General features: G+C 26.9%; 1 protein-coding gene across 1 annotated transcript in view; it reads left to right on the top strand.

The window, feature by feature from the left end:
- Positions 1–1,127: 1,127 nt before the first annotated feature.
- LOC106692699 (paired box protein Pax-6) overlaps positions 1,128–15,522 on the top strand; it is a 190,304-nt gene continuing 175,909 nt past the window's right edge. Inside the window, exon 1 of the mRNA XM_014438795.3 lies at positions 1,128–1,335. Within this exon, the coding sequence (XP_014294281.1) occupies positions 1,152–1,335 (184 nt within the window). The 5' untranslated portion in view covers positions 1,128–1,151. The remainder of the gene's footprint in view (positions 1,336–15,522) is intronic.

Raw genomic sequence — 15,522 nt, 5'->3', positions numbered from 1 at the left:
CTAATGTAAAATATCATTAGAGTGCTACCAATGGGTAGTTTCTCTACACGCCTGTAACACTCCAATTTAACTTAGATCAGATTTACTAAATGTACTATAATGTATAGTTGTAAATAGCAATAAATAAATATTTAAAAAAAAAAAATATGTGTTAAAACACTTATAAAGGGATAATATTATGTTAGAAATCAGAAAAGTTAAAATAAATCGATACTAGAACTTAAAGTATTGACTAGATTTATTAAGATCGTATATAGATTTATTTTCTGCATCTTCAATACACGATAACATATTAGGATTTCTTTGTGTGTTAGAAATCATATAAGAATCCCTTCTAGATTTTGGAATGGCTATTGAAGAGAATTCTGATAGGCCAGTGCAGAATGGGATGTTCCGGGGTTTCAATTAACCGTGGTTCCAAGGGGCCATTTCTATTTTTATTTTTTTTTATTATTAGCATAATATTTACTTTAAAAAAATAATATCGTTCAGGAAACACAAAAAATTAAACCCAACCAAGCATTGGAAGTAACAAAACTTCTACTAAACTAATTGTATTTTGAACAGAACAACGCCGATTATAGTAGAAGCAAAATAAATCTTTATTTTAATTTCTGTTCATTATTTTATTTTGATTGTATGTTTATGTTTCCAATGGTTTGCCTAGGAAAAAAAGTCTTTATAGTCTGTTAATTCTGAGTCAGTTAATTTTTTTTTTTTTTTTCAGTCAGAAAAACTTCGTTCATTTAACAGGTGGATTTAACACGTTAGCTAGTTAATAAAAGTGATTTTCTGTATAGTTTTTAAAAATTAAACTTCTTATTTATCACATAAAGTAAAAAAAAAACTTAGAATGCGATTATCCGGAATTTTTTATTATCCGTTAACCCATATCCATCAATACCCCGGATTCCACTGTAAATCAACGACAGGTGACGAACAACTAGGTTCAAAAACTTGCTTCGTAACAGCCACCTTTTGGAATGTGCCAATTTCCTGAATGAGGGCATAGCGAAATTCTCACCGCGTGCCGGGGGCGTGGTGGGGAGGATAGGGGTGGGGGTGTTAGGCCCCGCCCATCGCCGGTGGTGGGGGAGGGAGGGAAGGGATGACGAGGAGACGATTCGAGCCGCGGCCGCCCTAGATACAGGATGCTGCTCCAGAACGGCAAGATGAGCGACTTCTCCGTCTCCAGCTTGTGCAGGACTTCGCCAGAGCCGCAAGACTCCAGCCCGACTTCCAGAGATGCCGTCGTGACCAACTGGAGGCTGGATCCCGTGCCGCCCGTACCTCCATCGGTCGTGTTGCCTCCGGTCTTATCAGCCGTGTCTCCAGGTGAGTCCAGTGTTATCTATCTAGCAAGTGATGTGTGAGAATTCGACAGTTGTTGAAAATTTGGGCTAGTGATGAATATTTATGATACTACTGTCATCAATGTCAAAAGATATTTCTAAAATAATAGCAGTTTAACCGTATCGATTTACCTAATCATAAAGGGCACCAATCAATATACTAACAATAAAAATTGAAAAAAAAAAAGAGACCGAAACGTCAGTACCGTGCTTGGCCCGGGGTGAAATAATTCACCTGAAACTTTTCCACTCAATATGTTATGTGCTTTATTTTTGTGAATAATAATTATATATGGATAAAGGTATCATGAATGTGAAACTTACTACTTACATCGTAGCAATATATTACAATTTTTATTTAATATAATTTATTAATAATTAATCAAATTTATTCTTCATCATAATATTTGTAGACTTTTTACTATTTTCTATTTTATAACTCTCTTTTTCCTTTTTTCACGAACGTTTTATTATCCTTGTTGCAATATAATGTTTTACTAACATAGACTCCAAACAGTTCTTATCTCTTCAAAGTATTAATAACATACATATTTTTAAATGAGGCTACTCATTTATATACTCTCAGAATATGATAAAAGTAGGTGATATGGCTTATTATAAATTGATATAATTTGTTTTACACACTATTTTTACTCCTCCTACCCCACAGAAGTACGGGACCGATAGATTTTGTCTCCTCTACTCCTCCCTGACGGTTAAAAGTAAAATTCAAAAACATAATTAACTAAACGTTAAATTTAAAATTATGTAATATTTTATAAAAGGAGTTATTTTCGAAATCCTGCTTCTTCACAAACTCTATTTAATCCTAAATTAAGTTTTTTTTCTCTGAAAATCTTTCAGCAAAGATCTCATTAAATTTTTCTTGTCAGTATTTAATTAATAAATTAATAGTATTAATAATTTCTAATTTATTAATTAGTATATATTGTTACTGCTTCTTTTAAACGTTAGTATATCTATGAACCTTTATAGGGCCGTAAGTTTTAAGGCAATAAACTCCTTCAGCGCGTATTTAATTTTTCTTCTTCATTAGATCGGCTGTTTGGTTTTTTTTATTATTGTGCTAGGGGCTGACAAATATTACTATATTTTCACTTGTAGGATAAGATACAATAAATGATATGCGACGAAAAAAAAAAGTAGATGAACTATTTTACGTATTAAATTTTTGTAATATCAATTTAATTGCAAATGTACTTCCTTGAAAACGGAAGCGAAGGAAGAAAATAAAAATAAATCATATATTAATTTACTTCAAACAAATAAACTTAATTTCATATTAAGAAAAAAAATTATACGATTTATATTAAGTGCAAAAATATTAATTGGATATTTTATATTATTATAAAAATTACACAATTTTTGTCAACTGTTAAGTTCTCGGATATGTTAATGGATTCAAATCATAGCGATCAAAGAATTTTAAATCGATACAAATAATCTTTTATATTTTATTTTACATTATATATTGATTAAATATATAATTTAAAAATTAAATATATAAATTAGATGTGAATATTATATTGCTTTTAATTCTAAAAATTGTATTCATTTCTTGACAGCTTTGCTAACCATTCTTATCACTCATTGTAATAATTTATTAAAACAGATAATTTACTGTGTCTTTCATTTAAAAGAGTGATTAATAATTATTAGTATATCTATTATCATTAACTGATATGTATTCATTAACATATATTTTAATTTTAGTCTAGAGTTTTCATAACTCACAATACGGTAAAATGAACAAAGTCAATTAATAAGAGTTTTGATAGTTAAAAAAATATTAATAATTATTTTTCAAATATTATTAAAGAAAATTTTCCAAGTATTTAATTTAAAACTTAAAAATAACTAACGGTTGGTTGATTTTATCAAAATTGAGGAGATGAACTAAGCACAATTTTCACAGCTTACAAGATAGCAAAATAATGAAGAAGTCCACAATCGATACGAATTTTGATAACAAAAAAATTATGGTTAAAAGAGGGATATTGTTCTGAATTTAACTAGAATATTTCAAAATAAGTAACGGTACTTCGAAGTAATTTTTGAAGCAATTACTAAAATCTATAGTAATCGGTCAACAACCAGAGTAAAAATATGTAATTATTTAGGGATATTTTATCATAATCATATGTTGTAAAATAAAAAAATAAAATGATTTATTTCCTTATGTTAATTAACTAAGCAATGAGTTAATAATAAAAATAAAAAACCAATATTAAATTAATTTAAGGAATTATATACATTTTAATATTATCTTAAATACTTTAACATAAATCATATAGTATCTATTTGGTTTTAATAAAAAAAAATAATATAAATTTAAACGTCATTAATTATTATTACTATATTATTTTATAAATATGAGTGTATTATAATTTTTAAAAAATGTAAATTTAGTGAATTTAAGCTGTGCAGTTCTCGTTCAGTGTAGGCCACAAAAATGAAACGGTACCTCTCATTAGAAAACTGACCATCTGCTTCATTACTTCACCAATATAAATATTATTTCTAAATTATAATTAAAATAAATATAAAAAATGTAGTAATCAATAATATTGGTTTAATCTAAAAATTAAATTTGTGAAAATAAACAAATTTAAATATAATCTTTAGAAGATGGCCGGGGTGCAATCAGCTAAAAATACAGAAATAAACAAAGTTATTTGTGCCGACGTTTCGACCTGAATTTCCGGCATTTATCAGGGTTGAAAAAACAAATCGAGATAACAACCTTAATTCAGAGACAAAAAAGATACAAAGATAATAATAAACAATTATCTTCTATTACTATCAATTAACTACTATTCATCTAATTTATTGTTATGTATTTTTCCAACTTAGTTTATTATTATTTTCTTTATATCTTTTAATTGAGGTAATTATCTCTTCTTCTTTTTTTTAGCCCTGAAATTTAGGTCGAAACGTTGGCACAAATAACAATACACAAATAAACAAAATTAAATAAATAAATTTTGTTTATTTGTGTATTTTTTGCTGACCGCACCTCCGCCCATTATCTCTCAAATTAACCTACGGTCAATTATTTTCACTTTATTTTAAATAGAGTTTAAACGAATAAAAATGACAAAACAAATAATTTCAATTAACAAACGCATCTTAATAATTTAAAATAGTTGTTTCGTATAATAATATAAATTGACAAGTGAACACTCATAAAAGTTAAAAACAGTAATTAACATAAATATTAAAAAATAAATCACTAAAAACAAGCTAAAAACATTGTGAATTCAAAGCTTACAACCTAAGCTCGTTCCACTCTGACTGGATCTTGTGTATAATCACAGCTGTGTTCATTCTGCTTTGTATAATAAATAAAACATATTATTCTTTTATAGTTACAATTTTATCATTTTAAATAAAATAAAAAGAAATTCATAGAATTAATTTTGATTTAATACAGTATATCATACTTAAGAAAAATCTTTTACATTTTAATTAAATGTTTTTGTGATGTTATAAATCCTAATCAATCAAGAATTAACTTTAATATAAACATTATGATCTAATATATAGCATATAAATACATGCCAAATAAATAAGTGTTTTTCCTTAAAATATAATTGAAAATTTGTTTTAATTCATACAAGAATTCATAATCACAGATATTATTAAATATAACATATATCAAAACAATATTTAATCATTCATTCTAATATAAACAGTCTAATGATTATATATACTCCTATATACTTTAAAAATTATATTTCTTTATGATACGCACTCCGGATATATATCATACAATATCCACTAAAAAAAAAAAATAGATTTACTTAAACAATTATTTCTTCAAATTTGACAAACAACTTTTCTTCAAGTAACAGAACAAATCTATGGATTACAATATATAGATTATGAACAGGTCTTATATTATAACATATGATATATGAAGTCAATTTTTAGATTGAAGCTTGGATTCTAAAATTCAAATGATGATTATCTGAAAAGAATTAATTTTTTATTGTTATTTTCAAAGTTTACCATATTCTGAAAATGGGGAAAATGCATGAATAAATACAGTTTAAGAATATTAAATCGTTGATAATTCATTATGAAGTGATGGACTATTTTTTGCATTGTTAAATAATTAAACGATTTTTTAACTTTCCGTTTTAATTTTCCTACTTTTTTTTCCTATACTTCAAGGTTTTTGAATACATTTTAGTATTTTTAATTTTCAATAAACGTGACTTGTTGTATGAAAATATAATCTAGATATTGTTTAAAATATATCCGTGCTAGAAAAATAATTTTACGCTATTATGAGAAAATGTATTGGATGGGGTTATGATAAAATAGGTACTGGGTCATTTTGTATCAAATCTTAAGCGCCGTTTTCGAAATACAGGTATATAATGGATATAATGATTACAAAAATGTAAGTGAATGTAGTGGATTAAATTTGAGAAAAATTTTATGAAATTAATCTGTTAAATCTTTTGAACTCTTCAAATTTGTTTACCGAAATAGTGCCCTCATTTCCTACGTAGTACAACGTTTAACTACCTTCCGTTGTAAATTATAATATATATGATATATGCAATTTATTTTAAAAATCAATAGCAAATATTCGAACAATATAACGATTATTTCAGTAGTACATGGATTAAACTGAAATAAAATTATATTGGTTGGTGAAAAAAAAATTATATAAAATGGAAAAAAAATGTAGAAACGTTGTAGAGATTAGTTGTTTTTATGTGTAAGTTGAAATGTAATAACTTATTTAATTTAGTGATATTTTTTGATGTTTTTAAAATTTAAAATGCCTAGATGTCAATAACATTTTGAAAAAATAATTTTATTTAAATAAATATATTTACACTATTTTTGAACATTTCGGGGATACTGCATCCCACTTCCAAGAACAATACAATTTACTATTGGTTTAAAAAACAATACATTTAATATGAGGAGAAGATGGTTGGAGTGTCTGGTCAAAATATAACACAAATAAGTTGAAATAACTCATTTAATTGTGCCGACGTTTCGCCGAGAGTTTCTAGCCTTCATCAGGGCTAAGAACAAGATAATAACTAATGAATACAAAAAATAAAATATAAACAGAATGACATAAAGTAAATAATTGTAAAGAATGAAATAATTTCCTCCAAAATATAACTGGTCATCTTAGTAAATTATTTTTAAATTTTGAGTCTGGGTCCATTCGTGGCGCAGAGCTCACTTCGCTGTCAAATTTGTTTTGAGCAGATGCTTTTATGTTTTATTATTTATTATTAGTTATTTTCACCACATATTATTATTGTTATGTTTTCTATTCAATTCTTTTGTCTAACTTAACTTCATCTTTTGTTTAGTTACATATATTTTCTTTCTCTTAATTTTCTTTTTCTTTTCATAATTTGAATTTTTAAATTATTAATAAATTAAAATACCCATATTCCTTTGCATTAAATAACTTCATATTTTTATTTCTATTCTATTTCCTTAATTATGTTATTTTTACTTACTTATTCAATTACATATATATTAATTTTGTTTTCCACTTATTTCATCAATGTAATTTCATTCTGTACAATTATTTACTTTATATCTCTTTTATTATTTTTTATGCATTGGTTGTTATCTTGTTCTTTGTTCTTAGCCCTGATGAAGTCTAGAAACTCTAGCCGAAACGTCGGCAAGGTTATTTAAACTTATTTGTGTTATATTTTGACTGCACTCCCCCAACCATCTTCTCATATAATTCATCCACGATCTGCTATCTCTGATTATTATGAATACATTTAATATGTTAAAATCATCAGCATGATAATAGTTTTCTATAAAAATATAATAATTAAATGATTTTTTTTCAATGTATGTATGTGCATAAATAAAAAATATATAATAAAGAAAATTAATTTTTATATTTATTTCATGTATATAGCGTTCTGTTCCAATCATTATACATTGAATCATTTTTAAATTGCTTATGGCGTATTTATATACAGGTCAATTATAAATTCGACTTTTTTTTATTTATTAACAATGTTAATAACGGTTTTGTTTAATCTCACATCAGCGTTGGCGATTTTCCTTTAATCATCATCAACAATGTAAAGGACTTTTGATAATTGTGTGTCTCTAATTATTATTTTAATTATCTCACAGTAAATTATTAGTTTGAAATGTAAATTTTAATTTTATGAATTTTCAAGACGTTTTTGTGAATACGTGAATAATTTAGTTCTCAGGAATCGCTAGTCATGTAAATAGGTCTTTGAACAAGTCCCTAATTGCTGTTTAACTAATCGGGGATTTTAATACCAAGCTTAGGCAAATGTACCTTTATTAAACATACTGATTAAATCGTAGTATATTTGTTGAAGAGATTCATAAAGGATGTATAAATATTTTTAATTATTATTTTCATAATTTAAATAAATAAAAATTTACTTAGCTGAATAGAAAATCATTAGCTTAATGTTCAAAATTTATAGAAATGATAAAACTAAAGATGGCTATATATTTGTAGATTTTGAAAATTAAAAATTAAAATTCTGGCGTATAATTTTAAGACATGTCTGCTTAAAAAAAAACAAAAATTTAATTTAAATTAAATATTCATTTAAAAATGTCTATTAGTTATAAATAAAAAAATAGTTAAAAATCTACATCAGTTAGATCCACTTTAATGTTTGAAATATTTCAATTTCAAAGTTAATCTAAAAAAATATTATGAACATAATCACTAAATTAACTTACATCTACTAACAATTATTTAAGAGTATTTAAAATTTTGCACTATATTTAGTAAATATTTTCCGATTTGATTTGAAATTTATATTTTTATAATTTCTATGTATGTTTACGTACAGTTTCATTAAATATGACCTGCCATTAAATTCGTAATAGTAAATTCATATGACATATTATTTTATATACTTTAAAATTAATTTTTTGTTTAATTATTAATGTTTCTTATTATTACTATATCGTTTGAAATATTAGTTTTTTCAATGTATTACTCAGATGTACTTATAAATTTATTAAATTTATCATTGAACATAATTTTAATATAAATGAATGAATATGAATACAAATATAATAATAAAATGGAAATCCTAATGTCAAAAATGCAAATACAAAGATTTTACTGAATGCTAGTGCACTCAATACAACATGTCTCAAAAATGTATTTATTGTTAATAAGAAATTTAAATGACTAATTGTAAAGAACATATTAAATTAATTAATATCATCAAATATAATTATTTGTCTTTTTTTTTTAATTGTTGGTAAACGTATTATTTCAAATTTTGTTTATAAATATAAGGAGATACCAACAATTGTTAAAAAAAATTAAAACAATTGCTAAAAACACACAAAAAGTATATATTAATTTTATTTTATATTAATAATAGTGCTATGTTTCCAAACACAAGGTAACATATATGCTTATTGCAAAAATAACATTGTGATAAACATAAAACTGTTAAAATAAAATAATAAAAGCTTTCCGAGATTAATTAGTATAGAAATATAACATACATGTCTAGTTTTTAAATGATCTTTAAATAATTATCATAAAATAAATAAATGTATCCATTAAATGGATTTATCACCTATTTAGAAATTAAAGTGATAATAGGACTAAAATTATTTTTAAAATTTATATATTATTTTAAATAAAATTCAGAATTCATAAATTTGTTTGCTAATTTTATATGAATATTGAATTATTTCTTCTTAAACTTTCTTGAAATATTTTTTTTATAAACCAAACGTATATTTTATGTTATAAATATATTTTTCATTATAGTAGTTTTATTTTCTCATTATTATGTAATATTACATTTAGTCCTATATATCATTTTTTCAAAAATGGAAGAGATATTAATTAAATAATGACAGAGTAATAAATAAGTGAAAAAATAAATTTTAAATAATTATGATAAACTAGCATTAATTCAACTTTTCCCATTTTTTAAATACTTTCATGAATAAATCAACTAAAAATTACAATTAAAGTTAATTATACAGTATTTTTAAAAATAAGGAAAACCATATCTTAAAATTAAATTCAGCATTGAATGAATAATCATATAAACTGGTTTTTAAAGGAATATGAACAAATTAAATTAGAAAAAAATTTTAATTGGAGATAATAAAGGTCAGAAAACATAACATAAATAAACAAAAAATATTTATTAATAGCTATTAATAAATTATTATTTATTCATAGGAATGAATAAATAATTTTTTGTTTATTTATGTTATTTTTCTGACTGCACCCCCCGACCATCTTCTCCAATTATTAATCAACGGTCTACTATCTACACATCAGCTTAATTTTTTATTTTAAATTACATTACAATTTATTTAATATTATCGTACTATATAAAAGTGTATTTAGTTCCGTACTGGAGTGCATTTTTTAATTATATTCACTTTAGAAAATTAATCAGTGTCTTCTGAATCTGGACAAAGCTGTAAAAGTCAGGGATTTTATGGACAAATAAAAGCCAACAGAATTTTACAAGCGGAATACGAACGGGAATTTACTGTTACAAATGAGAATTTTATCACGTTTAGTTATCATAATAGTGATGTAACTAATTATGGTGTTAACATTCTTTCACCGATCTTTCGTGATAAATTGTCGATTGCTTTAACAACTCATCGAACTACGTCCGTCGAATGTGAATACTATTCTATAAAGCATATAAATTAATTATCTTTGAGCCGTTTATTGAAAATAATATTTTGTGAAAGAAATATGAAGATAAATTAAATTTTGTACAATGTCATATAATTACTTCCTATTATTATAATTATTCCAATGACATGGAATTCTTACAGTAATTATCTGGGTAATCAGTTAATTTCTTAATATTATTTTTATTTTATACCAGATCGGCCTGGTGGGCCTTATATGGTTGATATAACCGTTATATTATATATATATTTTTTAACAGTTGATTATGGAGGGGGGGGGAAGGTATAGTCTCGTACAAAAGACACCCCTAACTATATACAATGTTCAAATTGAAAGAAAAAAAAAATGATAAGAATAATGCTTCTTAATTATAGTGGAAAGTAAAATTAATAACAACATTTATTAAAATTTATAACAGAGTGTCCTAGCAGTCTGGGCTTTCAGTCTTCGGGTTGAGGTTGGGTTTCCCAGGTTGTAGGTCACTGCTCCTTTAACTGTCGGCAACTGGGAGTGGAACTTCGTGAACCGTTTTTTGATGTGTTCCTCTATTGACTCCATCTGTAATTCGCGATGCAATTGGCTATTTCTTATGAAGCAAGGAGTATTAACTGCGATTCCTAGGACTTTATTTTGAAAAGATTGTAGTTTTTTTCCTTTTCGTGAAGGATGCCGCTCCCCAGACTTCATAGCCATACATCAGCAGTGGCCTGAGAATTGTTTTAAATATTAGAACTGTTGTTTCTGGTTTTAGTTTGGAATTTCTGTTTAGGATAGGATATAGCATTGCTAACCTTTAGTTTCATAAGAAAGATTAAAAGAATCAGATTATAAATCTAATTATAAAGAAATAATTATTCCATCACATGTGAACAATAAAAAAAAATGTTCTAATTTCCGTCTTTCATGTCATCCTCAGGAAAAAAAAAAATTCATTTGTAAATTTTTTATATTTAATATCCATGAAAAATGGTATTTGAGGTTTTTATAATACTAATTTAATATATTGATTGTTTGAGAGTGGTTTATATTATTATTAACACTTCAATGATATAATTTTACTCTCAATTATTTATTTTAAAAAACTTTCAACGTTTCGGCCCTTTGGCTTTTTTCAAGGTACAACCTTAGTAATTGAATAATCACAACTCATTAAATTGTCTTTTTTGAAGGCTAATTGCCCATGTTTTATAAAAACCACATAATTTCAATACAGAACTATTTCATAAAAATTCTTTATCCTTTTTTATTAACCTCATTAACAATATCAACAATAAAACTAACTGTTTGGACCATTGATTTTTGTGTTAATAATAATAACATGTCTTTTATTTTTAGGTAATAAAAAATCATTTAATAGAATTAGTTATATTTTTTCTTATTTTTCATAAAAAGACAAATCGATTGGCATATAATAATCATAAAAAAAATGTTTACTTTCTGAGCTACGCTCCAAAAATGCTTAGTTTCGTTAATAACTTATTTTTTAACGAGAAAATCGGACCTGTCGAAAAAACAAAAATCGGATGAACGATACGGTAGCGTATAAAGTACAAACAAACATATATTGATTTTTATATATTAGATAAACAAAATTTTAATTATAATATTTCTTTTAGTAAAAGATAGTTGACCGTATGAAGTAAATTGTAGGAAGATAGTCCGGGAGGCGGTCTATAAAGGTATTAAAATAGTTTAGTAGAAGTTCTCTTGCCTCCAATCCTTAGATGTAAACATTATGCATAAATAATTAGTATAATTAAATATTTTGTAATACCAAAATGAATAGTCTAAAAAAAAAAAAAATAAAAAAAAATGTCCCCTTGGAACCTGAGTTAATTGAAACCTCGGTTAATAGAACCCCGGATAATGGGGGTCCTACTTTACTTTTTTCAGAAATTGCTTTGGAAATATCTACCCAAAACGCACTTTTAAACCAGGAAAACCTTATCTATACGATTGAGAATAAATTTTTATTTTTTATTTTATTTATTTGTTGATATTTACAACTGTATAAAAAAAAATACAACCAGTAAATTTGATCATAATGACATATGATATGATACAGGATGTAGAGAAACTACCCAGTAGTAGAACTCTAAAACAGTTTACAATATAAGGTCACGAGGCCATCTTCTTTTCAGGCGCCTTGGAGGATTGCCAGGAATGGAAGAGGAAGCTAGGTTAGAAACGAGTGGGTTTGGGTGGTTAGGGAGTTTATTATGGAAGGAATAATATCGAGTTCGGGCTAGATCGGTTACATAAGGAAAATTTAGCTCTTTATGGATGGTTTTATTAGTAACAAAATAAGGAGCATTTTTACGAAGGATTTTGGATGAGAATAAATAATACACACAATTTACAATGCACATATACGTTTTTACTCAAGTTACAAAAATCACTACTATACAATAATAATAATTCAGTGACAAAATTATACTTAAATCATTATAGTAGAAGAAAACTATTTATTGTTTACCAACGTTTCGCCCCACTTTGCAATGCTTCGTCAGGGCTCTCTGTGTATCGACTGAACGACTAATATTTCTTATTAAAGAGTCGTTTTGGCATTTGGGGCATCTCCACGTAGGGAACCCACTTAGGCTCAGAGCTTCAGATTCCCAGCCTCTTCTAAGAGTGATTTATGCTTTTGTGTGCTAATGAAACTAGATTCCAATAAATCACGGAACCTAGGTGCCTATTGGTCGAGGCGCTTATCCGGACTAGAATGAACTCTTTAACGGCTGTCTGTTGGGCGGGTTTAAGCACTTGATCAACTCACAACTCTTAATGCAGGATCCCAAACCCGTTCTTTATAACATTTTGTGGCCTCGGTGATGGGATTCACGATTGACTCATTAGGAACCAATCGTTAACGTTTAACGATTTACTCCCGTAAAAGGCAGTAATCGGTACTAAAAAGATTTCAGGATCTTGATTCATTTCAAATTTAAAAAAGAAAAGAAAGGAAATACTCTTTGTTTCTAACAAAAAAAGTCATAATGTGTTCTATGAAATATAATATAGTTCTAGTAAAGCTAATAAATCGATCTCTTATCTATGGAATTCAGAGCATTCTAGTTTTCAGTATCTTGAAGAGTTCTGGAAGTTAAATGTTTGCGAATTTAGGCAATGTATGCCTTCATAGGAATATGAACGTAAATGAAAAAGAATTCATTTTCAATTCTGATTTATTATTACTGCAATAAGTACTGTTTGGTTGGTTTGACCATGTAGACCTTTGACCGTTCGAACCAGCCTTCTTCACGCTTGCCTATTTTAGATAGACTACTACTTTTCAGTTTTCTGCATGCAACTCTTTCGCATCTTTGTCGATTCTGTCTATCAATCTGATTTTTTTCTTTCACGTGGTCTACTGCCAACTATAATCACGATCTTCACGATTCACGATCTCTAGTTTAACATGTTAAAGCGTGTTAAATGGAGAAATATTTCCTATAGTCACACAACTGACCAGCAGAGCTCTTCAATTTTTTTTTGTGTTGTGTTTTGATTGTTTTAGTATTGTTTTGGATGTTTTTATAACTAATATAGCAATGTTTGCCAATAATATAATGACAGTTGTCAATTAGCTCATCTTGATTCTCTTCCTCAAAAGGCACTCAGTAGTCAAACTTTCATACAACTTATACATACTTTTTACTTACTGTAGGCATGTTGTAATAAATTACTTTAATCAAAACTTAGAAGTAAACAATAAAATAAAGTTTTGGAAGGAAAGGTTATAAGACAAGTTGATCAAAATTCCGCAAGGAGCTGTTAAGCATTTAACATGACTTTAAATAGTGCTATTCACAATCCTATATTTATAGCATTTAACATGGTAAAGCATATTAAATTTAACCCAACATCATGAATACCCCTTATACTGGCATTCATTGTTGTGTTGAGGTATCTTGATGGATTACTTCGAGCCACATCTTATCCTCTTTGCTATCATATCTTGATATTGGTAGACCAGTCTCTGCAAGCAGTTCACTGTTCGTTCTTCTTCTCCTTGCGTTATCGCTGCTATAGTTGTACACAGGACTTTCCGTCCAAATCTCTCGATTCTGCTGACTAGAGTATCTATTAGATCCCAGGTCTCGCAGTTGTATATCAGAGCTGTACCATGGCATTGTGTACAATGCCCTTAGCTTCATATTTTACAACACTAAGTTGAATTAGAGAAATGTTGTCTCATTAATTATTTACTTTTTTCTTACCTAATCCATGTTTGGAAATGTATTAATATCTTAGCAGTTACTTCAGTAACATTTTTCTTGAGTTTCTCTCTCTTTAAATAACTTTTATTTTATTTTAATTCATATAACTCTAACTCGGCTATAACTGATATCTGAGGATTTAAAATCTGATTTGGACAAGGTTATAAAATTCAAAATTAATCAAGGTTAAATGGAGCAAATAAGAATCACAAATAACTATTGATTAAAGATCAGCTAGATATATTTCTGTTACAATACTTGTTTACGATTCCAAGATAAAATTACCTGTTTATCATTAACAGATAAAACGATCCTATTGTTCACAAGAGACAGTTAAACAAATTTTTTATTTAAATTATGTTTATACAAAGATTATGATCGGTGTAATAATGAGGACTCATTAAGGTAATAGTTGTTAGGCCAAAACACCGCCATTGTTCAAACAACTATCCGGATATATTCAGGTTGTACCTTAGATGTACCTGTTGGTTCAGGTGTGGCTCGTATAGCCCATCTCTAACGAAGTTAATTCAGGACCTGGCGCCTGAGGAATCGAAAGAACATTTATCGATTATATACTTAGTGATGGTTTTAGTTTAATCGATATTGTGTCCGGAATGTGTCGTAATTATCATTTTGGGTTTGGAAATTATTAGTGATGAACGTATTAATTAGTGAAATAAAAATAAAATTTAGCGGTGTCGCTCATTGGTCAGCCGGTAGTCAACCCTGTGGGTTAGAAAGCTCATCGGAGTCCACCCAGCCTCTTAAAGTGTGTACTTTTAATTGGAGAAAATTTGAGGGTCGAACGTGATTCTAACCATATACCTCCTTGCAGAACCGTTAGACTTGTAACAGTATTTCGTTACATTGTACTGCACACCTGACTCATCATAGGTTGTTGTGGAGCCCACAGATTTATTAATTATTTATTGAAAATAATATTTATATAAATTGAAAATATATATATTTTTGTTAAGGATTTTAAGTTTGTATTATTTAACCACACAAAAATATTGAATCCTTGTTATTAACGTTTTTTATAGCAAATTTAATTTTAAATTATAATGTTGCTAAATACACAACATACTTATACCTAATTATAATATTTTTTTAAACCTTATAATGTATAGGCATAGTATAGTATATTTATAATATATAATAATAATACCTGACTTTTTTTAGTTTCATCATTTTAGTCTTAATATTTTTTTCGAACTTTTTTTTATTCTTT

This window comes from Halyomorpha halys, unplaced genomic scaffold, assembly GCF_000696795.3.
Source record: "Halyomorpha halys isolate HHAL.00 unplaced genomic scaffold, Hhal_1.1 Scaffold67.1, whole genome shotgun sequence".
Lineage (NCBI taxonomy): Eukaryota > Metazoa > Arthropoda > Insecta > Hemiptera > Pentatomidae > Halyomorpha > Halyomorpha halys.
This window is presented reverse-complemented; position numbering and strand designations above follow the sequence as displayed.